At 35.4% G+C, this 25,299-nt stretch overlaps 1 protein-coding gene across 1 annotated transcript in view; it reads right to left on the bottom strand.

The window, feature by feature from the left end:
• Positions 1-8,215: 8,215 nt before the first annotated feature.
• The window catches only part of LOC120349705 (chondroitin sulfate proteoglycan 4-like), an 18,071-nt gene continuing 987 nt past the window's right edge, over positions 8,216-25,299 (bottom strand). The window contains exons 2-5 of the mRNA XM_039420229.1: positions 20,337-20,692; positions 16,903-17,172; positions 11,864-13,309; positions 8,216-9,947 (exon numbers count right to left, since the gene is read on the bottom strand). Of these exons, the coding sequence (XP_039276163.1) occupies positions 9,714-9,947; positions 11,864-13,309; positions 16,903-17,172; positions 20,337-20,692 (2,306 nt within the window). The 3' untranslated portion in view covers positions 8,216-9,713. The remainder of the gene's footprint in view (positions 9,948-11,863; positions 13,310-16,902; positions 17,173-20,336; positions 20,693-25,299) is intronic.

Genomic DNA, 25,299 nt, shown 5'->3' with positions numbered 1-25,299 from the left:
ATATCGATATTGACTTTCATAACTTCCTTGCCTTAAGCCTGACGTTTATTTGTCATAAACACTATTCATTCATTGATAAATGAATAAACGAAAATTAATGGGACCATCTCTCATAAGAAAAATACTTTTTTTTTAATCTTGGAAAATTATGACCCGGTTGCACAACAGCCGGATAAATTTTAACCGTGATTAATTCCACGAGAAACAATCAGAGAAGCCGTGTTTTCAAAAACGCGTTCTCTGGGTCTCGTGAAATTAATAACGGTTAAAATTCAACCGGCTGTGTGCAACAGGGCCATAATTTTCCAAGATTAAAAAAAAGTATTTTTCTTATAAGAGATGGTCCCATAAATTTTCGTTTATTCATTTATCAATGAAGGAATAGTGGTACACGAATATAAAATAGAATCTATTCCAAAATCCTTCAAGTAATAGAGTCATCACTCAGCATTTTAATGATTTGTAAGACCAATGTGGAGGGGCCGAAGGAGTGAAATTAAAATAAATCAATACTTGTCTGTTTTCTATGTAAATTCACTTTTAAAAGGGGATTCCGATCTCACTATAGTGAGGTCCACGTTATAATGGCAGTGGAGAAAGATAGGACAAAAACGTTGCCGATCCTCACTGTAGTCAATGCCTTCTATAGACGATAGCAGAACAGGTTTATTGATGTAATTTAACGTTTATTCTAGTTTAAATAATGAATTAATTTATTAAGCAATAAATTATATTGTAATAATTCATAATGACTTTACATAATTAAGTTGAAAAATGTTGTTAATCAATTTTGTTAGAGCAAAGCAAGAAAGAGATAGCTCTATATGCTTTGTTGAATGGAAGACAAGGATAGCAATGCCATTGCTAATCAAACACTGCCAATAGATCGTGGACCTCACTATAGAAATCAATCTAAAAAAACAACCCGTCTTTTACCAAAACCTCAAGACTTTTGATTATGTCACAGTTGAACGATTCGCATCAATCAAGTGGATATCCATAATACAGAGGACACAATCCCTCATACACACACACACATACAGACTAATACCCAAAAACCACTTTTTTGGACTCAGGGGACCTTGAAACGTATAGAAATTTGGGCACCTTAATTTTTTCGGAAAGCAATACTTTCCTTACCTATGGGTAATAGGGCAAGGAAAGTAAAAATCAGACTATAGAATTATTCATCATAAATCAGCTGACAAGTGATTACACAGATGTGTGGAGAAGCCAGTCTATTGCTGTATTTCCATAAGGTCTAAAGTTTCAATCAGGTACTTGTGGATGAGAATACTGCGTGAGGTCTACTGTTCACAGAACTACTAGGTAGTATGGATGAACTAAATCTGCATGGAATTGATGTGATAAAATTTTTAATTACGGTAAATTCGCTCGCCTCAAACAGCCATCTCAAAATCGGTTACACATAATTTCGGTGTCTGAAAAACAATATTATGGTATTAACCATACTATGGAAAAAACCATATTATTATGTCTCGGCTTCCAGTCCTTTTTCCGAGAGAGATATAAGAACAAAATAGGAGTAGAGGGGAACTGCATGAATATTGTAGCACTTGCGTGTAAGGTTACCAATTTAAATGAACAGACAATACATTATTATCAGTGATTTATTACAAACATTTCACAATTACTTTATGATAAATCAAATTATGACAGTATAAAACATCTTTTGAGGTTTAAGAGCATTGTGTTGCAGGCACAACTATGTCATAATTCTCTAAACCTACTTATCAAGTACACAACCGTGGGGTTCTTTTAAAATAAGTTTAAATAAATAAGTAGAATTAAAACTTATTACTAGACCCAAGATCGCAATCATTGGCGACTAAGATCCAGGAGAGCCGACCCCAAATAATGGGAAAAAGGCAAGGAAGAAGAATTAAAACTTATTACTTTAATAAAGACGTAAAAATTAAGATGAAAATTATACACATCGAAACTTTTTTTATAAAATGAGATTTATAGAAAAAAATTACATCTATAACAATACTATCGATTGCATTGAAGTTAAATTATTGTAAGGACGGTGAGATACACTGTCAAAGATGCCTAAACAAATCTGTTTTAAATTAATAAAAAATGAATAGTCTGAATAAATAAGTATGGAGAACCACTCTTGTACTCTTGTTAAATTTAATAAAACACAACTACATTTCGAGGACTTATGTCATTCTAAAGGTACGTACAGATTTACTCGCCGCGAGCATGAACAATTCACTTTTAATCAGCTGATTCCAAGCTTTTTATATCTATATCTTATACCGTTTCTGTAAAAATACAGATATAATCAGCTGATTAAAAGTGAATTGCTCATGTTCGCGGCGCGTATATCTGTACGCACCTTAAGGTGCGAACAGACATTCGCTCTGCTCCGCAACCGAACGTCACTCGAACAGAGCGATTGATGATCGACCGGGGAGCAAGAGTGGAACGCGAGAAAGCTAACATCTCCCGTAACGTTCATGATCGGTGGCGAGTGAAGTGCGGGGGCGGAGCGATTGCGGTGCGATGGCGGAACGAGGGCGGAGCGGGTTGGAGGCGCGTATATCTGTACGCACCTTAAAGTATCAAAATTTTTTATTTTGTCACTTGTGAAAGCCTCTTTAGAATGTCACTCGAGAAACTAGTGATTTTCTATAATTTAACATTCAAGTAGCCATATTAAAATACTTTATTGAATGTGAATAAATTTAGTGGTTTCTAAGCTCCTTGTTCTGTATGCACCTTCTTAAAAAATATTATAAAAATGTAGGTAAAATCAGTCAGTCCAAAAATGTTGTTGAATATTGAAAAAAACAATCACCACTCAAATTCATTATTCAATATAAAATGTGTGATCATCAATGGATTTTGTATTTAAGGCTATGCAAAGGCTAAACATAAACTTTCTACTCGTGATATTTTTCAAAGGTTTTCGATTTGTATATCATCAAGCCATCAAAATGAAAACGTTTTCTTAGGATTTTTTTCTGATCATTACTTTTTGAGATATGAGCGCCTAAAGTTTGAATTTTTGGGACAGAACATTTCAAATTCGGTAAGAGATAAATCTATGAGATTTAGAGGATAGATTCTTCATGGTATATTGTTTATCTAGTAAAACAAACATTTTCTGAAAATATCAATTTTTGAAAAACTTATTCAATTTACCAAAAATAACTCAATAAAAAGTTATTTTTGGTAAATTGAATAACTTTTTCAAAAATTGATATTTTCAGAAAATTTTTGTTTCACTAGATCAACAATACCATGAAGAAGAATCTATCCTCTAAATCTCATGGATTTATCTCTTACCGAATTTGAAATGTTCTGTCCCAAAAATTCAAACTTTAGGCGCTCATATCTCAAAAAGTAATGATCAGAAAAAAAAAATCCTAAGAAAACGTTTTCATTTTGATGGCTTGATGATATACAAATCGAAAAACTTTGAAAAATATCACGAGAGGAAAGTTTATGTTTAGCCTTTGCACAGCCTTAAATGAGATTACAATTATTAATTGCAAAAGAATGAAATATTTATGTCCTTTTACCAATTCCTCAGGAATCCAATTCCTTTTAACAACACAAGTAAAATCATAGTCAATAAATAAAGCATTGAATTAACAGGTTCAATGTTCAAACCAGCTTTTGACAAATATGATTATTCAATAACATTACTAATAGGTCTGCCATTCTTAACAATGAATAAGGGCGAGACCATATTAGGCGTTTTTTCAGGCGCCAACCCAATCAGCCAATCGGAGAGCTTCCTGCCCTGTCAACTTTAAAAATGCCGTCTGAAAACCCTTGAAAAAAACCCGCTTAATATGGTCTGGTCCTAATGAATAGAAGCTGTAGAATATATGCTATGGATTGTGAGAAGTAACAATATTGTCTGTAGAGGTCAGTTATATCACAATATACTAATTTGGCACATTGATACTGCAAAATAACCATATTAAAAGTAAGAATGTAGGTATATAATCTAATAAAACAAATCCCAAACTTATAGAATAATAATGAATACTGTTATACCAATACAAGTACCGTTTTTAATTATTATTCTTAATTATAATTATAATCATAATCGTTTTTAATTATAATTATAATCATAATTAGTTCAACATTGATAGTAATTAGCTTGTCTACAACCAGAAAAAATAACCGACCATTAACTTTTATTAATATTTGCATGGTTAAAATACTATTTTGAAGAACATATACAACAAACTAACAACAATTTTATGATAGCCTAGTTTAGTACAATATTAGGTACCGTACTAGTATAGTACCAGGTCCATAATAGTGTTCAAATTAGGGCACATGATCAACATTACAGAACACTCATTCTAATTTTTAGGTTTTGCTAAACTATCACTGGAAAACAATGAACTTTTTAAACAAGCAAGAACAAAGATTATCCAACATGTAACTGTAGGCCTACTGTTTTGTAATTTATTCATTTATTAACTAATAATTAAATCATAAAAAACATATAGTAAATTATTTCAGTCATAGATGAGTTATAAAGTTTGGAAGCAGTGAAAAAATTACATATAGAATAATTTAATACATTTTTGATGAACTAAACTTCTTGAAAGAGATTTTTGTGCCTAGAATAGTTTTCACAACCCTGTTATTAGATTCAAGAATGTGAGTTAAATACACTTTGTCAATAATAAGAATTAATAAAGGGTCCACATTTTTAAATAGCTATCCATTTTGACAGTTAAATGTTCATAAAATATCAGTATTGTCTCAACAGTCACAAGCAAATAATATATATATTATTAGTATACGATGCTGAATGGAGAGCATCATTTCCAAATTCCTATTGTTTTCAAGATAATATTAAATTGTAATTTGACAGTTATTTATACTCGACATAGAAATTCCAATTATTTCATGATAATATTGAATTGTAATTTAACAATTATTTATACTCGACATAGATATTAATGTTGACACAATGTAGATGTATGATTGTGTATTCATTCTGTAAGAATTTCAATATTATGAAAACCCTTTTTTATTATATAAGATTGGACTTGAGTGCTCGAGTAAATATATGTTCTTATCTGGTTAAACGCAACAAACATTTTTAGAAGTTAAATATTAATATTTATTTAGACTAGTGTTAACTCTTTGCATGATAATTACAATGCCGTATCATTAACTATCAACAATTTAAACAAGTAAAATTCAACAATCAACGTATTATAATAACGATCAACGAGTATTAAATTTAAACTTAGGTCAAGCCCATGGTTAAAATAATTTTAACAAGTATTTCAGAAACAGAATAACATTTTTTAACACCGTACTACTTGAGATTGAATATAAGTTCAACGCACTCTGGTCATCTCATCTATTATATTGAGCGAATTTACTTAAAAATTATTCTGATTCATAATTCTCTTTCCTACAACCATCTTGAAGTCAGACAATTCCATGCCTTGTGAAGTAAGTAGTTTGAAATTATCCTGTTATCACTTTAAATACAAAAACTTTTAATGAAAAGACTTGAAAGGAAAGATTAGATATCAGTTTCGAATAAAATATAGTCGATTAATTCTCCCTCAAAGGAAATATGTTGTGATGAAAGAAATAATTTGCAATTTATTGTACAAATGTGAAACTGCCGATTTCCAAATTTGAAACTATTAATATCCAAAATTAAACTGTATTTGGGTGGTATGATGAACCATATACAGTACTAGAGACGTGCATAAAATCAAATTTCAAGTGCTTGGTACTATTTTAACTTTTCTATTTAATTAATTACCGTACTTTAAACAATAAATAAAACAAATGTTGTAAAATTTTCTATATATCTAAAACCCACAACCTGAATTATTGATTCTGAAACATTTCAGTTTCAACACTTGATATTTCCTACCATCTTCTTATAAAATTAGTATAATTTCATCAATATCTTATATCTAGTGTTATGCCAAAATTCTTATTATTAGTTGTTTTAAAGTTATAATCATATCATACAATTTGTTTAAACGTTTGTAGCATGCATCAGATGAATTTTGTGCTACTAAATCTGTGAATAAATATAATAGAATTCCGATGAACTCCTTTTAAATCTTTGATTGAAGACAATATTTTTACACTATTCTTGAGCACACTACGTTTGGATCACCCTACAATAAAAAAACAAAACCAGTTCTAAAAGTAGTATAAAAAATGGAATATTAGATAAATTAAAGCTGGAATAATATTTATGAAATAATGTTAATTGTAGCTCAGGTAATTCATTTTCTGAATAAATAACTAGTAATTTAATATAGAATATTAGATACTATATTATAATAATGCAAAGAGAACTCGTTCAAGACATTTCATTTTTATAACTGAATAAAACATATTATTTGTTACTTTCATTTGACAAATTAAATAAAATTAATAATAGGAAATTTCTAAATTGTTAAATATTTTCCACACACTACTACAAACCTATTAAATGCCAAACAAAATGCAACAAATTAATTGAAAAAAAAAAATTAAAAAACTAAAACCTAATGAGGTATAATAATAACTAATTATCTACTGAATTTTTTACAGAATTTTAGCAATGATTTCCCGTACACGCAAACCCAATAAAAATGATATTTTTTTTTCAACTTTTTTAATAACAACCTTCAAGTTGAATACAAGCTTGGACCAGTAAATATTTTGCAGCTTCTCCATACATCCGATTGTATTGAAATAAGTGTCAAAACAAAGTGGTTTGCTACCACTGCCCCAAGTGTCAAAGTCAAAACAAAGTGGTTTGCAACCACTGCCCCAAGTGTCAAGTCAAAACAAAGTGGTTGCTACCACTGCCCCAAGTGTCAAAGTCAAAACAAAGTGGTTTGCTACCACTGCCCCAAGTGTCAAAGTAAAAAAAAAGTGGTTTGCAACCACTGCCCCAAGTGTCAAAGTCAAAACAAAGTGGTTTGCTACCACTGCCCCAAGTGTCAAAGTAAAAAAAAAAGTGTTTGCAACCACTGCCCCAAGTGTCAAAGTCAAAACAAAGTGGTTTGCTACCACTGCCCCAAGTGTCAAAGTCAAAACAAAGTGGTTGCTACCACTGCCCCAAGTGTCAAAGTCAAAACAAAGTGGTTTGCTACCACTGCCCCAAGTGTCAAAGTCAAAAAAAAAGTGGTTTGCTACCACTGCCCCAAGTGTCAAGTCAAAACAAAGTGGTTTGCTACCACTGCCCCAAGTGTCAAAGTCAAAACAAAGTGTTTGCTACCACTGCCCCAAGTGTCAAGTCAAAACAAGTGGTTGCTACCACTGCCCCAAGTGTCAAAGTCAAAAAAAAAGTGGTTTGCTACCACTGCCCCAAGTGTCAAAGTCAAAACAAAGTGGTTTGCTACCACTGCCCCAAGTGTCAAAGTCAAAACAAAGTGGTTTGCTACCACTGCCCCAAGTGTCAAAGTCAAAACAAAGTGGTTTGCTACCACTGCCCCAAGTGTCAAAGTCAAAACAAAGTGGTTTGCTACCACTGCCCCAAGTGTCAAAGTCAAAACAAAGTGGTTTGCTACCATTGCCCTAAGTGTCAAAGTGCAATGTTATTGCACATTTAGTTTTTTCAAAGATGTGTCCCTTGTCTTGATGTCTTGGATTTTTCATATTTTCAATTGTTTCTTTCAGTATTGAAATATATCTTTGAAATTGATGGATACTATTGGAGTCACCATGAAATAATTATTGTTCAACCCCATTCCACTGCAATTTCGGTGAGATAGAATTTCAGAGCAAAAATGCTCTAAAAATAATTAAAGCATACTTTAATAGAGTATTCGTTTGATATTGATTTCAGGACATTAGAGTACTATCGCTCTTGTACTATTATATTAATCATTAATACATCACTTGAAAGTTAATAATAGTAATAATATCGAGTGACCTGGCTGGCTCAGGTCTGGTGTCAGAGTTTTCAGGTCGCAGCTGATCAATTTCAGGGCCTCTGACATGACCTAACGACTGCTTTTTAGGCAGCCGGGACCGACGGCTTAACGTGTCCATCCGAAACACGGGAGTGGCCCGAGATAAATATCTAATAATAATTATTATTATTACTTGAAAGTTGAACACTGATAACTTGAAACTGAAAAAAACACGATCAGTAATTCTCTCACTTGATATAACTGTATACGATTTTTGCATTTAGTTTCGAATATTATTACGTTCACGAGTTTAATTTGACAACTCTTTCTCCACCTGAATAATACAGAGTTCGCATTAACTACGATGATCAATTGACTAATCCATGAACTGTTAGATGTTACATATAATATTGATTCTGTTAGAGTTACAATTAAATTTCTCAACTGCGATTCCCGACGTTTCACTGTAAATAGAATTGTTGACTCAGTAGCTACTATTTTCGTTTATGCAAAATCGTCTCGCTTCCTTTAAACGCTCAGCAACAAATAAATTGAATTGATTTGATTTAGAAACGACCAATGAAACAAGTTTATAAAATGGAGTGTGTTGTAGCAGTGTAAGGCTAGGCACACAACAGTTAGTGAAGACAAGACAAGACACGTTTAGTCACAGTACTTCACATAGCTGCTTATGACGCAACTCACACTGATTAGTCATTGCAATTAGACATGTCCTCATAAGCAACTATGTGAAGTATTGTGACTAAACGTGACTAGTCTTGTCTTGACTAATCGGTGTACGCCCAGCCTAATACTGTCATACGTTATGCTACGTTTTTTAGTGTCAGATCAGAATCGAACAACTGGACTAAACAAAGAAACGAGTCGTATAAAATGGAGTGTGGTCTAGTTGTAGCAGCTCATCACTATGAAACATTTTGCTACCTTTTCGAGTGACAGTTCAGAATTTAACATCAACTGAATTAATCAAAGAAACGAGTCCAATAAAATGTTGTAGCACCGAAATATAGCGTAACACGGGGCAACGTTTTGATACCTTTTTGAGTGTCAGTTCAAAATTGAGCAACTGAATTAAACAAAGAAACGAGTCATAAAATGGAGTGTGGTTTAGTTGTAGCAGCTTACCACTATGAAACATTTTGCTACCTTTTCGAGTATCAGTTCAGAATTCAACATCAACTGAATTAAAAAAAAAACGAGTATAATAAAATGTTGTAGCAACGAAACACAGTGTAACACGGGGCAACGTTTTGATACCTTTTTGATTGTCTGTTCAGAATTGAACAACTGAACTAAACAAAGAAACAAGTCTTATAAAATGGAGTGTGGTCTAGACGTAGCAGCGTACCACTATGAAACGTTTTGCTACCGTTTCGAGTATCAGTTCAGAATCTAACAACAACTGAACAACTCAACAAAGAAACGAGTTATACAAAATGGAGTGTCTTGTAGCAGCGTATCACTATGAAAAGTTTTGCCACCTTTTCGAATATCAGTTCAGAATCTAACAATAACTCAACAACTCAACAAAGAAACGAGTTGTACAAAATGGAGTGTGTTCTAGCTTCAGCAGCGTAACACTGTGAAACGTCTTGCTACCTTTTATCAGTTCAGAGTTAAACAACAACTCAACAAATAAACGAATTGTACAAAATGGAGTGTGTTGTAGCTGCGTACCACTATGAAACATCTTGCTTCAGTCCTCGTCTCAGTTTGGAAACCGGAAAACATTTGCTACCTTTTTGAGTGTCAGTTCAGAATTATTATTGAACAAGTCTATGAAATGTGTTGTGTTGTGGCCGTGGATCAGACCCAGTACTGGTTGCGCCGAAGCATGGGGTTGTTGCCTCGCTGTGCGGGGTATGCGCCGGCAGAGTCGGCCGATGCCTCGTAGCTGCTCCAGTCCTCGTCGGGTGCCCCGTACGGGTAGTGCAGGTTCAGCTCCGGCTCAGAACCGGTGGTCATCGAGTCGCCGGTCGGCACTGCGCCTGCGCCAACCACCGGGATCACCTTGCATTGCGGCACTGCGCTGCTGATTATCTGAAAACAAACATCAACCAACATTTCAAACAACCGAGTCACAAAAACATAAGAAAACTTACAATAATTAAATCAATAATTAAAGTTTTTTATCTCCTTAAACAAAGCCATAGTGCATTCGTGTGACGTCATCACAGGTAGGGCTCCTACACCAATAAACATTTGTTTATTCCAGCTGATCTATATCAGCTAGTGCTTTTATTGGTGTAGGAGCCCTACCTGTGATGACGTCACACGAATGCACTATGGCTTTGTTTATAGAGGTAGTGGTTATACTGTAATATATGTGAACATTAGAACATCACAATCAATGGCATAACGGGGGTGATTTGCAATAGATTTTTAAAACTATACTATAATGTGAACATCAAGCAACGATTTGAATATTATACACATCTTCTGATGCTGGCAGCAGGTTTTAATTTGCCAAGTTTTCACTAAATCAAGTATTAAGGTTGACAAGTTTTTATTATGTCAAGTTTTCAGATCGTCAAATTTTCCTTATTACAAGTTTCCAGTATGTCAAGTCTTCAATTCGTGAAAAATGATTAATTATCACGATCGATTGATGGAGAACTCCATTGATAGCTTACATCCTCTACAAAACAAGTGGAAAACGTCAATATTAAGCTGCGTTTACATCAAAGTTATTAACAAAATGTTTATTTTTCCGTCCTTATAGATTCCATTAGATTGAGTTGGCTTATACACATGATGTGCATATGTGTTGGCAAGCCCCGTTTAATCTAATAAAATCTATAAGGACGGAAAAATAAACATTTTGTTAATAACTTTGGTGTGAACCCAGCTTTAATATTAGTAACGTATGAAGAAATTCAATGGCTAAGCCAGTTACACACACATATCGATTTTTGGACGTTTGATTTTTTGACGTCCTTATGAATTGTACCAGATTAAACGGAACTTGACAAACATCATTTGTTTGACATTATCTGTTTAATCTAATAGGACGGCAAAGAATCGTACGTGCAATAATCGTTGTGTGTAACTAGGCCTACGGTCGTATTCATGTACGATTCTCATTAATCTTAGCCAAGCAAGCTTCCGTTAATAGGCAACAAAAGTGTACTTCTATTGGCTAAGAATCGTTCATAAATACAACCTTACTCTACATCTAGACTTTTGAACTGAAATAATGTATTTTACACTCTATTATTGTGTATTATTTGCAATATGTAATATATCTACATCTGACCTGTATTTATTTCTTATGACACAACAAAAACTTCACTATGACATAGATTAAAAATCTCAGTGATAAGAAATAAGTATGATTGGTTTTATATATATGAATAAGATTATAGTAGAAACATTTAGGTAAGATATTTTTTAGATTGCAACTCTTTATACTGATTGATCATAATGTACTTATTGTATGAATGAATAAATAATAAAGTGTTTATGTTCGCTGATTCCACATATTTTAGTATTATCATTTTATTATTGTGAATCTGTATAATAATATTCATTTATTCATTTATACAATTAGTAAATTATCAAAATCATAGGGAGAGGAAAAATAAGGTAACCTTGTGCTATACCTCTCCCAAATTTAGATAGATAACACATAGTCCGAAATAGGTTAAGTCTTGTAGTTCTTCAATTCACAAAATTCAAGTCCTCAAGTATTTTCACAAAGTAGATTTTCAAATTTAGATGCTTCAAAACTAAACATAGAAGAAATATTTCACATTTTTATAACGAAAATAGGAAATATTCACATATTAAAAATATAATTTTGATTTTTTGTTTTAATATGTTTAGAATCTAGCAATAGATAGTATTGGGAAAAAATTAATTTATCCAATGAATAAAGCTTGATTTGACTTGACTTGATAGTATTGTGTGTAATCATTTTTGGAATTATGCAGTAATGGAATCAAAAATGAACTGACCGGCGGAGCAGCGCGCTTGGGCATCGGCGAGGACGGCATGAGATCATCGGGCGGCCTAGGCAGGGGCAGCGAAGCGTTGAAGTCAGTCTTTTCGCCGCCGGGCCCACCAACCTCCGACCGCTTGGAGCCACACCGCACCAGGATGACCACAAACACAGCCAGCACTATGGTGGCGACCACCATGCCAACCACCAACAGGTAATCGTCACTCATGTTGGGGCTGGCCATCTCGACGCCCCCCTCGTGCCCCACGGGCGCCTTGGGGCCCGGCAGACGGGGGCTGACGGTCGACGGTGAAGCCAGCTCACCAATCACGTCGAACCGCACGTCGCCGATCGCCGGCTGGAAGATGGATGCCTCCAGAAGGAACGGAAACCCATCCCGCACCGTTTCCGGCACCTTCCTTGCCACATAGTATATCACACCGCTACGTATCTCCTCGTGCGTGAACCGGTTCACCTCCTTCTCCTTCACCATCCTCCTCTCACCCGAACTCCGTATTATCTTCTTGATCCTTCCATACCTCGGTCTTTTCAAAATCTTGTACACCGGATCAGAGCCGGTGAGTTTAGCTAATGGCCCGGCATCTAGTACGTCGGTCCCAAACGGTGTTTTAACACCTGCCATTGGTGTGAACTTTCCAATCTTCAGCAGCGGCTCAACACTGACATTCACCCACAACCCTGTCACGGTCGGGGAGCTCTCGTAGGGCAGCCGAGCCGACATCTGAAACGTGTCACTGTGCGTCGTCATGTCCGTCTGCATGTACATGATCCGACGCGCCACCAGATCCTCATGCTTGAACGCCGACGCGGGAGAGTCCTCCAGATATATGTTCCCATGACGTGGAGGAGTTGTGATATTGTATAGTATCGTTTCCTCCTTTCCATTCGAAGCTATACTCAAAATACTAGTAGTAACAGCTGCCACACTGGAGCCTTGTTGAAGTGTAACCGAGCCAGTAATTGTGATGTTCAGAGCAACAGGGAGAATGTCAATATTGAAGACTGTGTACTCCGGTTTGAACTGTCCGTCCCAAACCCGGAAATAGAACGAGACCGGTTGGAGTGGGCCTGAATGCTCAAAAGCAACTTTCCCAGCATCTATGTCGGCCTGTGTGAATTTTCCGAGTGGAGTCCCGCCGACAAGCAGATTGCCGTGAACGGGGCCATTGATGACTGCATAAACTAGCTCCTCAGGTGGTGTATCGTCGTCTTCAGTGAGCAGCTGTTCCCGGGTGATGCGTCGCGTCTGACCTTGGACCACACTCATGTGCGGCGTCTGCGTGATCAGCTTGAAAGGCTGGTCGTTGATTGGTCGGATCGAAACCGGAAGTGTGATGTTGCACAGAAGCACCTCTCCAGGCACTAGGTACATTGAGAATTTCAGCTCGTCTGTTGTGGTGTCGGAATGATCGTGTTGGTAGGTCAGTTGTCCTGAATCAACCTACAAAAAAAATTAATTTCATCATTTTATCACGATAAATAATAGTAATAACAACATCGTTTTTAGTCATTGTAACAGACAGAAGTTTCTATTCAAGTTTTTGTTCAATGATTTCATAATTAAAATATCAGACTGCTAACTGTGTTTAGTCAACCTTAGAACGATTCCAGCCTGTGAGAGAGCTGCTACTGCACTCGCAGGTCAAATGCAGAAGGCTGTCATCCTTGGTTCATTACGTCTACTCAGGGCAAAAGATTTAATGGTAACTGACCCAGTATGATTGTTTACCACATGGACATGTGGAGCAGTCACTCTGGTAAAATCGCTTGTCACTCTCCTTTGGGGGTCGGAGCCCAGGGGAAGAGTGGTCAAGCAAAACCTCAAACAGGATAAAAATAATAATTGCTTATTGCCAATAATTGTTAACATTGCATAGTAGATATGGTATACAATCGTTCTATTAATTCCATAGCAATCATTCGATAATGAAAAAACAAAATTAAAACAAAGGAGAATTTAAAAACAAAACAATTTGAATACACTATTGGCATCACCCAGCAAAGGAAAAATCCTGTCCGCTAAGTGAAAGTATCAATTTAAAACAAAATCAAGATAACAAATCTAACAAAATGAGATATGGAGTAGGCTACTGAATTTTCCTATAGTGAGGTCCACGTTATAATGGCAGTGCTTGCTTAGCAATGGCATTGCTATCCTTGTCTATCATTCAACAAGTGGATAGCGCTATCTCTTTCTCGCTTTGCTCTGTGCCAAATCGTCTTTTAACAATGTAGAATTAATAATTAATGAACAAAATATTTCATCTTAATTATGAAAATTCATTATGAAATAATTGAAAAATATAATTTATTGCTTAATAAAATAAAAATGATTATTTTAAACAAGAATGAACCGTCAATATTACATCAATAAACCTGTTTCAGCTACCGTCTATAGAAGGCATTGACAACCATGAGGATCGGCAACGTTTTTTCTGCTATCTTTCTCCACTGCCATTATAACGTGGACCTCACTATAGGAACCCACATTCATACAATGTAACATTTATATCATTGACACATAAAAGTGCAATATACAGTGCTTCATTGACACATAAAAGGAGGAACCCAAGAATAGGACATATGAATAAAGTTGAGCATTTGCTTATACTTCTAAAATATGGAGCATTTGCTTCATTTTCTATGAATAAACGTGAGCAAAACCTTTTGATCATGCTCATCATAAAAATAGTTTGAGCATTTGCTCAAAAGTAAAAGCTTATACTCAAAATTGTATGAATAAACGAGGGCATTTGCTCAACTTTTGAAGCAAATGCTTCAAAAAAGATGAGTCTAGTCTAGAGCAGCTTATCACCTTTTGCTCATAGTATAATGGCTCAACTAATTCGTATGAGGAAGAGGAAACTATACCAGATACGATCACAATCAATAGTTGAGAACTATAAAACTCTTTTTAGATTCAACCATGATATATATCACCATTATCCCTAAAAAAGAATAAATACAAAAGATACCTGTTATAAAGATAGCCATCAAAAAATAGGAAATAGGCATTAGAAGTTGAGAGTGAAGACGATTATAAGAAGGCTATTGATATTATAAGAATATGCTGAAGATTATTATAGAGATGTCATTTTTTCACGCTATTATTTCAAAATTCTAAACATTGGCCCATATGAATAAAACCAGAGCAAATGCTCATGAGCAAGAGCATGGAGCATAAGGTTTTGCTCATGAGCAAAAGGTAGAAGCAAAAGCATTTGCTCATTTTTATATGAATAAGCTTTACCTTATACTCTTACCTTATGCTCCTGAACTCTGGAGCAAATGCTCACGTATTTTAAAGATTTTTCATCAGCTGATTCGCTTTTGTAACCTTACTTTGTTTTTATAGCTCACGGAAGCGCTAAATATGCAAGTAGGGGGCACCGCTTGTGTTTGCGTCGTCTGCTCTGTATTCTATTTATGAATATTTTTAGGTTAGTTGAGTTTAGAATTTTGAAATAATAGCGTGAAAAACGTCATCTCTATAATAATCTTCAGTATATTCTTATAATATCAATAGCCTTCTTCTAATCGTCTACACTCTCATCTTCTTAAATGCCTATTTCCTATTTTGTGATGGCTATCTTTATATCAGGTTGCATACACATATTTAAGCTATCTTTTGTATTTATTAAATTGTAGGAATAATGGTGATATATATCATGGTTGAATCTAAAAAGAGTTTTATAGTTCTCAACTATTGGTTGTGATCGTATCTGGTATAGTTTCCTCTTCATCATACGAATTAGTTGAGCCATTGAACTATGAGCAAAAAGTGATAAGCTGCTCTAGACTAGACTCACCTTTTTAAAGCATTTGCTTCAAAAGTTGAGCAAATGCTCTAGTTTATTCATACAATTTTGAGTATAAGCTTTTAAGACAGATTCACAAAAACGGCAAACCCCTATAGTACAAATTCTTTCATCTACTAATTTGTCTGTGGTGGCATCATTATTTTTATTGAAACAAAATTTAAATAGTAGACTTCAAACGATGAAATATTAAAGAGGCAAGGTCTACCTGACAAGTGTCCAAAAAAATCGTGAGAGCAGAGTCAGACCTGGTGGTAATAAGTGAAGACACTTAAGTTGCGATGTCCATAACTGTTTACGAATTTACGCGCTACCAACACACGCCACTCATAAACCAAACTCTTGAAATTTTGGTATGATTCGTTGCTCGTAAGTCATAAGCCAGATAACATCTGGAGAGTGGAACAGGCACTCAAAGCTTGCATTTGCTGGTTGCGTTCAGTGTGAACAGCTTTATGCAAGTCACTTCTCACAATGTGTTTCAATGGCACTTTTCAAATTTTGTTTTTCAGCTCTTGCATGATTCGACGTCCACTTGCACATATACGCATCCAATGTATATTTTCAATGTATATTTGAAAATTTTCCTCAAGGTTTTGCCACACTCCGTGGCAAAATGGAGTCAATTTAAGAGACTCTGCAACGTTTATCTCCTATCTTTATTTACTGCAATTATAACGTGGAATGCCCCAGTATGACGTCATACATGTTGGCTTCAGAGGTTTGACTTCCCACTTCTTGGTGGTACATATACATTGGATGTATATGTACCACCAAAAAGTCAATGAACCAATAGTGGTTAGGTTTGTGATTTTGTATTCAAATTTTTCAAATATGTGGAAAATTTTTCAAATTTCATGCAATATTTTTCAAGTTTTTTATTCATTGTGATACATTGTGTGATTCATTTGATGTATTATGTCAACCTTCAAAATTCAAAATCTTCAAATAATTATTCCTGGACCAAAAATCAATTTACTAAGCAGTGTGTGATATCATAATCTCAACCTTTGTACAACATTAACTTTATATCAAGATTTTTGGAGAGAAATAGTACAGGCTCAGCCTAGTTTTTCCTTCAATGTCATAATTAAAAAATTATGATTGTAGTATTTTGTTCAATAAATGAATAAATAAATAAATGTGATCGCAAACTTATGAAAAATATATTTAAACATTTTGATAAAATTTATAGAAACTGTAAAATGTGATTTACCTGTTGGTGAGTAAACGTGGTGGCGGTGCAGTTGGGGGCGGCGGCGGTCGTGGCCTGGAGGAGGCAGAGCTGGCCGTGGCGGGGCGGCGCAGTGAGCTGCAGCTGTATGGTGGGGGCGGTGAGGCCAACGTGCTGGGCCAGCAACCAGACAACGGCTGAGGTGTTGAGTAGTACCACCGCCCCTCCGCCCTCCGCCACCTCCAGCGTCGTGCTCAGGTCGACAAACTGGTCCAGTCCGCCCGACCACACCGAGATCTCCACGTGGAACTCCTAACAACAAACCAACACATGCCATTAAAAAAGAACTAGTCATGTCTAGGATAATGAGTCATAGTTAGGAATGAATTGAATTGATTAATTCAATTGAGAAGTATTTTTTCAATTTAAAAATGATTTTTGCCTGTTTTGAATTGTAAATTGAGTGTGTAACTGAAGAATGTTGAAGTGACACATAATAATAATAATAATAATAATAATAATAATAATAATGCTTTATTTTCATTTTGATTTTACAATAATATCTTATAACATAATAAGTCTTAGCATCTGAAGCTTGGCTTTCGCCGTCAGCTCGAGTTGAGTTTAATTCTCATTTAAACATTATAGCGCCATTGTGAATAAATAGATATAAATAGATACATGTTACACAACTGCACTGTATTAACTACAATAAACATAAATACAAAAATACAATAATACTATATTAATTCATTATCTGCCGATTTTTTTATAAATTAACAGGAAAAATATCTTCACTAACTGTAACCCTATGATGAGAGAGTCCCCTCCTCTCATTCCTTTTCTGCATGATTCAATTTTTTTTTTCTTTTGTATTCTTTATAGAAATCTTCAGAGAAGTAATTAATCCACATCATTCATGGCCTCTTTTATTAATTCTTGAAAAGTTTTGTGAAAGTTGAACCTATAAATGATAAACAATATAAATCTTTGAAAGTTATTCTCTTTAGATTGAATGTCAATTTTTCTCCTTAATAATTGAATTCTCTATCAGGAACCAACGATAATTCCACGCGCACTTGCAGAATTCAACTAGCCCTCGCCAATTTCCGCCGTTAACAACTTCTATGTATTCAACTTCTGATAGAACTGAACTACCCAGCCACTTTCTTCTCCATTCTCTCAGTACCAAGCACCTTGCAACAAAATGAAAAGTATTCTCTCTTTCACCTGAATTACACATTGAACATGTTCCACTCCTACCCTCTATCCATGGTCTATCATTCAAGTATAGCATTTCTCCTCTCACTTTCATTATCCACCCTATATCTGACGATGAAAACTCCTCCTTCAGGTAACCTTCATCCTCCAAGTTCACACAACTAAGTTTGTTATATATCACATGATATCGAGCTGAATTCGCTGCAGTTTTGAATTCCTCCTTATGTTTAATCGCCGTTAACTCACAAACCTTATTTAATTCATTCTTCCAATTAGCCAAATTGTCCAGACTTAGGTTAATGTCGGCATTCAATCCTTGTGTTATATCAAGCCAGCTCTTGTACCAAAATATTCTTCTTTTGACAACTTCAACTGCTAACAGTTTTGGTAAACGCCAGTCCTGCATTGTCATCACCTTGTTTATATAATTAAAGTGCAATCGAAGCGTATATTCAAATAGCGGAGGCTCTCCTGTTTCTAGAAATAAGACGTAGCTGGGCGTATTGTAGGGTAAGTGGAATAGTCTTTTGATGAAGAAACGCCACAATTTTTCCACCTGTTCATATCTTCTGTATCCCCAAACCTGAGAAGCATACACCATGATTGCCCTCGACACTGCTCTGTACAAAATCCACTTAGCAGTCAACGGAATCTTTTTATTACTTATCAATTGCTCCCATCCTGAATTTAGACCCGCTTTAGCGCTACTCAATTTTTCCTCAAGGTGTGGATGCATATTTAGTGAGGGTGTCAGCAATACTCCCAAATACTTATATTCATTTACTTTCTCTATTCTTTTTCCCTCAAAAAACCATTTCTCCTGCCTTCCTTGCCTTCCACCTTTTCTAAAAACCATTACTTTAGATTTGTTCAGGTTCACTCTAAGATTCCACCGTTTGCAGTAAACCTCTAGACTGACAATCATATCTTGTAATTCTCTTTCCGACTCAGCCAGCAACACAATGTCATCTGCATACATGAGTAGTTTATACGAAGGTTGCCCACTCTTGCTCCTCCTCCCAATTCACCCTCCAATCATTAATAAAAAGAGAGAATAGAAGCGGGCTCATCTGACAGCCCTGTTTCAAGCCTACTCCTGCGCTGAACTCCTCCGACAGGCCCTTCTCACTCCATACTCGCGCCTTGGTTCCATCATTTCCGCAATAAATATTGCGGAGCATATTTATGAACTTCGTTGATATCCCCTGAAGTGACACATAACCTAGCTACATTTTGACTGTTGTATAAATTAGAATTGGAACCGTTTTGGGTGTGAGCCTGTGGCACTTTATAAGTTGTGTAATCTGAATGATTATATAAATAAATAAATAAAGAGTACTACAAGAGCCACACTCTTGCGAAGTCATTGCCTAGGACACACGAGCGTCTTGCGTTGGTCTGCCTTTAGACCAGATATAGAATAGACACGGCCCATTGTATATTCACACTGAAAGTCAATGAAGCTAACATCACTACTGCCATCGTGACGTCAGCATCAGATAGAGAACTTTTCTGTAGAGCTTGTTTACATTGTAGTTTGTTTTGTAAAGATAATATTGAAAGGTTATATCAAAATTACTTTCATTCAAATTATCTTATTATGAATAATATTTCTATTTTGCTATTATTTTCAAGAGGATTTGAAATAGAATACCGACCGAGCAACTTTATTCCCGCCAAGGCCAGCTGGTTCGGTCAATAATACCATTTGGAACTTTTGGTAATTAATCATAATTTTGGTAATTTTCACAGTCAATTGTGTGCAAATCCAGCATAAAGAAGGGGTTTTCCCTGAATTCATATGAATTCATACCCTAACAATTAATGTGACCCTCATAATTTATATTTTTGGACTGTGTGTTGTTTAAATTGGAATAAACAGTTTTGAGCTTGAGTCTGTTGATCCTTTCCGCAAATGATTGTACTCATTGTAATAAATGAATAAATGAAAAATGAATAAATAAATTCAATTAATAATAATATAATATCGAGTGACCTGGCTGGCTCAGGTCTGGTGTCAGAGTTTTCAGGTCGCAGCTGATCAATTTCAGGGCCTCTGACATGACCTAACGACTCCTTTTTAGGCAGCCGGGACCGACGGCTTAACGTGTCCATCCGAAACACAGGAGTGGCCCGAGATAAATATCTTGCCCGGGCCGGGATTTGAACCCGGGCCTCTGAATCATAAAGCCATCATCTGATCCACTCGACTACGGCCACTCCTAATAAATTCAATTGGTGAGACAGAACTGTACCTGATTGAGAAGCGGCTGAGCAAACGCGGCCACAACGTCAAACACGAACGAATCGTTGGCGGCCATGTCGCTGAACGGGGTCGAGTGCTGGTACCAGACACGGTTGCTGTCGATGTCGTCCTGCGTGAAGGTCGCGGTCGGCTCCGACTGCAGCACCAGCTGGCCTTGGGCGGGCGGTGACGTCACGCGGTAGGCGATGGTTCGCGATGGGTCCGAACATTCGGCCTTGAGCAGTGATGACGTCAGCGGCTTCCTGAGCAGCGGGAAGACGTGAAGGCCGTTGTTCTCGGCCAGCCACACGGATGCCTCGCGCTCCTTCGCCGAGAACGTGACGGCCGACCGACGCCGAGCCGTCACTCACCACCACGTCAAACTCGCCGTCCATTCTTCACCTACACAAATTAAATAGATACACTATTAATAAATATCAGATCAAACAATCTATTTACGCATTGTTGTACAAGTTAATTGCTCAAACAAATTAATTGTATCAAACAGTGTATTGTCAAAATACAAAAATCAAAAGATTAAATTTTTTAAGCTATAGTAGTATTGTCTAGAAAATCCCCGAATTTCTCCGTGGAAATGAGCTGTCTGAAAGTAAATGGGCACTTGTTCATCTTGTTCAGCATGACACTTGCATGGCCACCACGCTCATCGGATTTAACACCGATGGATTTCTTCCTGTGGGGTTTCATTGAGGATAAAGTTTATGTTTCGCCTCTACTATAGACAATCTTAATGACCTCCAAAACTGGATCACATTCGGATCGCTGATGTTGCACAAGTTACGCCTGATATGCTGGTACGAGTGTGGCAAGAAATCGATTATTGGTGTTATGTATGTCGCATTACCAACGGCTGTCACATCGAAGCAAAATAGCTCACACCTTCAACTTGAAGTGTTTTGTAACAAAATGTCACCTTTCTCAATTCTGTAAGTAATTTCAATAAATATTTATGTGCTTTCAAAGTTGTAAAATCCTTTTATAATCACACTGTATATAGTCTCAACGTAGAACATTGTACTTTCAGCAAGAAGTAGTTATAATTCCTTACTCACAAATTTTGTACTGACATAAAATAACTGATATTAAATTGTTTATTGTATAACTATTACTGGATAATTATCAGGCATAGCATGTTATTTTTTATCTTGTTGAGTTGTGTGATTTTCTTATAATTATTGTAAATCGGAATGAATAAAATTTAAACTTGAATTTAGTCCAAGAATTTATTAAATTCAATCCATGCATTGCTTCTAATGATCCAATATTGTTGTTATCATGTAAATACAAGTGGAATATCAAATAGTTTTATTATTTTTTCTTGAGGAAGTACTCATACAAATAGGAGTTGCTATCCTAATCAGATACTTAATAAATTATTGATAACAGAACAAATAATCAAGTGGAATATTCATTATTGCTATCAATATGAAAGGTCATAGTCAATACTGAAAGTACATCATACAAATCATCAAGATACTATCATGCATCGAAAAAAATACTGTGATTCCAGGATTGAGAAGTATACATGTGATGCAGTACCCTTATTTTCTTGAAGGAGAATAGTTTTTAAATAATCTACATGACCACACACTGGACTAGGACTAATGTAGAAAGCATTCTCAGCAGAAGAAAAACGAGTAAAGGAAAAATGGATAGCTTCAAATTAGTATATTCTTTCTGGCAACAGATTAACGGAAATCTATTGGGTTCAAACATAAGATTAATTGCTTTATGAATGAGAACTTTTGATGCTGATAGTGGTTTTTTCTTCTTTTTCACCAACTTCTTACAATACTTTCTGCATGCATAAAGTGAGAAGATATACACCGTGATTCAAAAAGAATACCATAATTTTGAAAATCTGTATTTAATCAAGGAAACATAATAGAAACTTGGGTTATAAATCAAAATGAAGAGTACCGTATAAAAATAAGTTTTTCTCCACTAGAAAATAAGTTCACAAATGTTCAATGTGACCCCCTCCAGTCACTCGAGTGATATCAATACGATACTCGAACACGTTGCACACCCTCAATAGGATATAGGGCGTGTAAAATCTGACAAAGCATTTATTGTAACGGTTCCACTTGTTACTCGTTCCGCTTCTACGTAGACATCATGTCGTCATTTTATGCGCTGGCCAGTGACGTCACAGTCAAGGTTCCACGTTACTGCCCCAATCAAGTTGGTTTCCTATATTATTCGTCGTGTTATTTGTCGTTTCAATTTTAATATTTGTACTATTCGATTTTTTGGAATTTATTTTGTCTTTAGGCATCTTACTTTCTAGATATTTGCTACTTTTTCACCAAACTTTGTAAACGTGTTATGTACGTGGCTGACATTTCCGTTTTCCTTTTTGTTGCTTGAGTGTCGGTCTGTTTCTTGTCTTTCAATGGAGTCTAGTCGGTGGGTGCACATCTCGCTCCCAGTATAAACTTTTCATCCAAATTCATCTAGTTTACAGAACGTTTTTAAAAGTGAATTATTCTTCCAAATTAATTCGTTTATTCTATTCTTCAATTGTGATTCAATTATTCATCGATTTCTTCACTTATTTACTCTGATAAACTTTGTCAAAATTGCAACCTCATGTGGCGTTTATCGCTATTCATCTGATCTACGGAACATTTTTTAAAGTGTGAATTACTCCTTCAATTAATTCGTTTATTCTATTCTTCAATTGTGATTCATTATTCATCGATTTCTTCACATATTTACGCTGATAAACTTTGTCAAGTTCACAACCTCGTGTGGGCGTCAATTGCCATTCTTCTAACGATTGGCTTCACCTCTTGAAACTCAAACTTTCAAGTTCATCATCTCTACCGTTTGGAAATCAATCTAAAAATTCCACAACTTGAAGGTCGGATTATTCGTTTGGAATTCTACATGCTCCTGCTCACATTTCCACGGGGGATTTGCCTGCTGTGGTGGACGCTTCCATTCTGTCATCGCATGGCCAGATCACATCGTCGCTTGCTGATGTCCTGTTCCTTTGGGTATTGCGGATTCCTTGCCTGTCTGCCTGGCTGCATCTCCTCTTCAAAATTCTATTCAGGTTACGTAAATCGTTCTATTCAATTTTCATTTACGCATGTATTACATAATTGATCTATTGATGTCTATCTTGACATTCAATTCACTGAGGCCACCGACGCCTATTAATTATTCTGTTGATGTCTATCTTGACATTCAAATCACTGAAGGCCTATGCCGCCTATATAATTGTACTCAATATTAACAACTATTTCATTGTATTTGACAGCTACCCTTGGCTTTAAAGTGATATTTTAAGGCCACTGACGCCTATTAATTGTTCTGTTGATGTCTATCTTGACATTCCATTCACTGAGGCCACCGACGCTTATTAATTATTCTGTTGATGTCTATCTTGACATTCAAATCACTGAAGGCCTATGCCACCTATATAATTGTACTCAATATTAACAACTATTTCATTGTATTTGACAGCTACCCTTGGCTTTACAAGTGATATTTTAAGGCCACTGACGCCTATTAATTGTTTTATTGATGTCTATCTTGACATTCAATTCACTGAGGCCACTGACGCCTATTAATTGTTCTGTTGATGTCTATCTTGACATTCAATTCACTGAGGCCACCGATGCCTATTAATTATTCTGTTGATGTCTATCTTGACATTCAAATCACTGAAGGCCTATGCCGCCTATATAATTGTACTCAATATTAACAACTATTTTATTGTATTTGACAGCTACCCTTGGCTTTACAAGTGATATTTTAAGGCCACTGACGCCTATTAATTGTTTTATTGATGTCTATCTTGACATTCAATTCACTGAGGCCACCGACGCCTATTAATTATTCTATTGATGTCTATCTTGACATTCAAATCACTGAAGGCCTATGCCGCCTATATAATTGTACTCAATATTAACGCTATTTCATTGTATTTGACAGCTACCCTTGGCTTTACAAGTGATATTTTAAGGCCACCGACGCCTATTAATTGTTCTATTGATGTCTAATTTGACATTTAATTTACTGAAGGCCCATGCCGCCTATATTACTGTATTCTATTTGTTGAGCACTATCTACAGCTCATTGTAATTTATTATTATTCCTTGATTGTACATCATATATTTCAATAATATAACAATATTCAGTGTTTACAAAAATGATACCTCACTATATAATTATGTGTCGAGGTTATCATCAAATTATACTAATTTATGCTACAACAGATAATACAAAAATTCCAAAAATCTAAAACTATATCTATTACCCTAAGCATCACCTAGTACAAAGATACTAAACCGAGTACTATTTTCTACATATAAATTACCTTATTTAAAAAAGAATATTGCTTAAATCTAAATCCTACTTACTATTAGTTCCTCACTACTTTGTATCCCAATGCTGAATAACCAATGTCTAATTTTTCTTTTGAACCTTTTGAAATTTCCTCTCCTTTGATTTCTAATGGTATTCTATTAGATATTGTAGGCCCTAATATCCTAGTGATCTTTGCCCAAACGCTGTATTCATTCTTGGTACTTCTTGATTGTAACGTTCTCTTATTCTAGTATTATGGCTATGATTTATGATATGGTTCCTATTTTGATGTTTTTTCATATACCCTAATAACAACATATATACAATTGCCTAACGCTGAGTACTCTATTTTCTATAAATAATTCTACAGTTGAAAACTGGATTTCCCTGTTTCCCATTATTTTCAAAATGCGTTTTTGAGTTTTAAATAATGGATCTATAAAACTGAAGTTAGCTGCACCCCAAACTAACAGACCGTACCTTAAAAGAGATTCAACTAATGTTAAGTATACAGTTTTTAACATTTCTTTGTCTATGATACGCCTTAATTGATAGAATTTGTATATAAGCTTCCTTATTTGGCAGTTGTATATGTTATGTGTTTGTTCCATTTCAATGAATCATCTACTATT

The sequence above is a fragment of the Nilaparvata lugens genome, chromosome 2 (genome assembly GCF_014356525.2).
Source record: "Nilaparvata lugens isolate BPH chromosome 2, ASM1435652v1, whole genome shotgun sequence".
NCBI lineage: Eukaryota > Metazoa > Arthropoda > Insecta > Hemiptera > Delphacidae > Nilaparvata > Nilaparvata lugens.
This window is presented reverse-complemented; position numbering and strand designations above follow the sequence as displayed.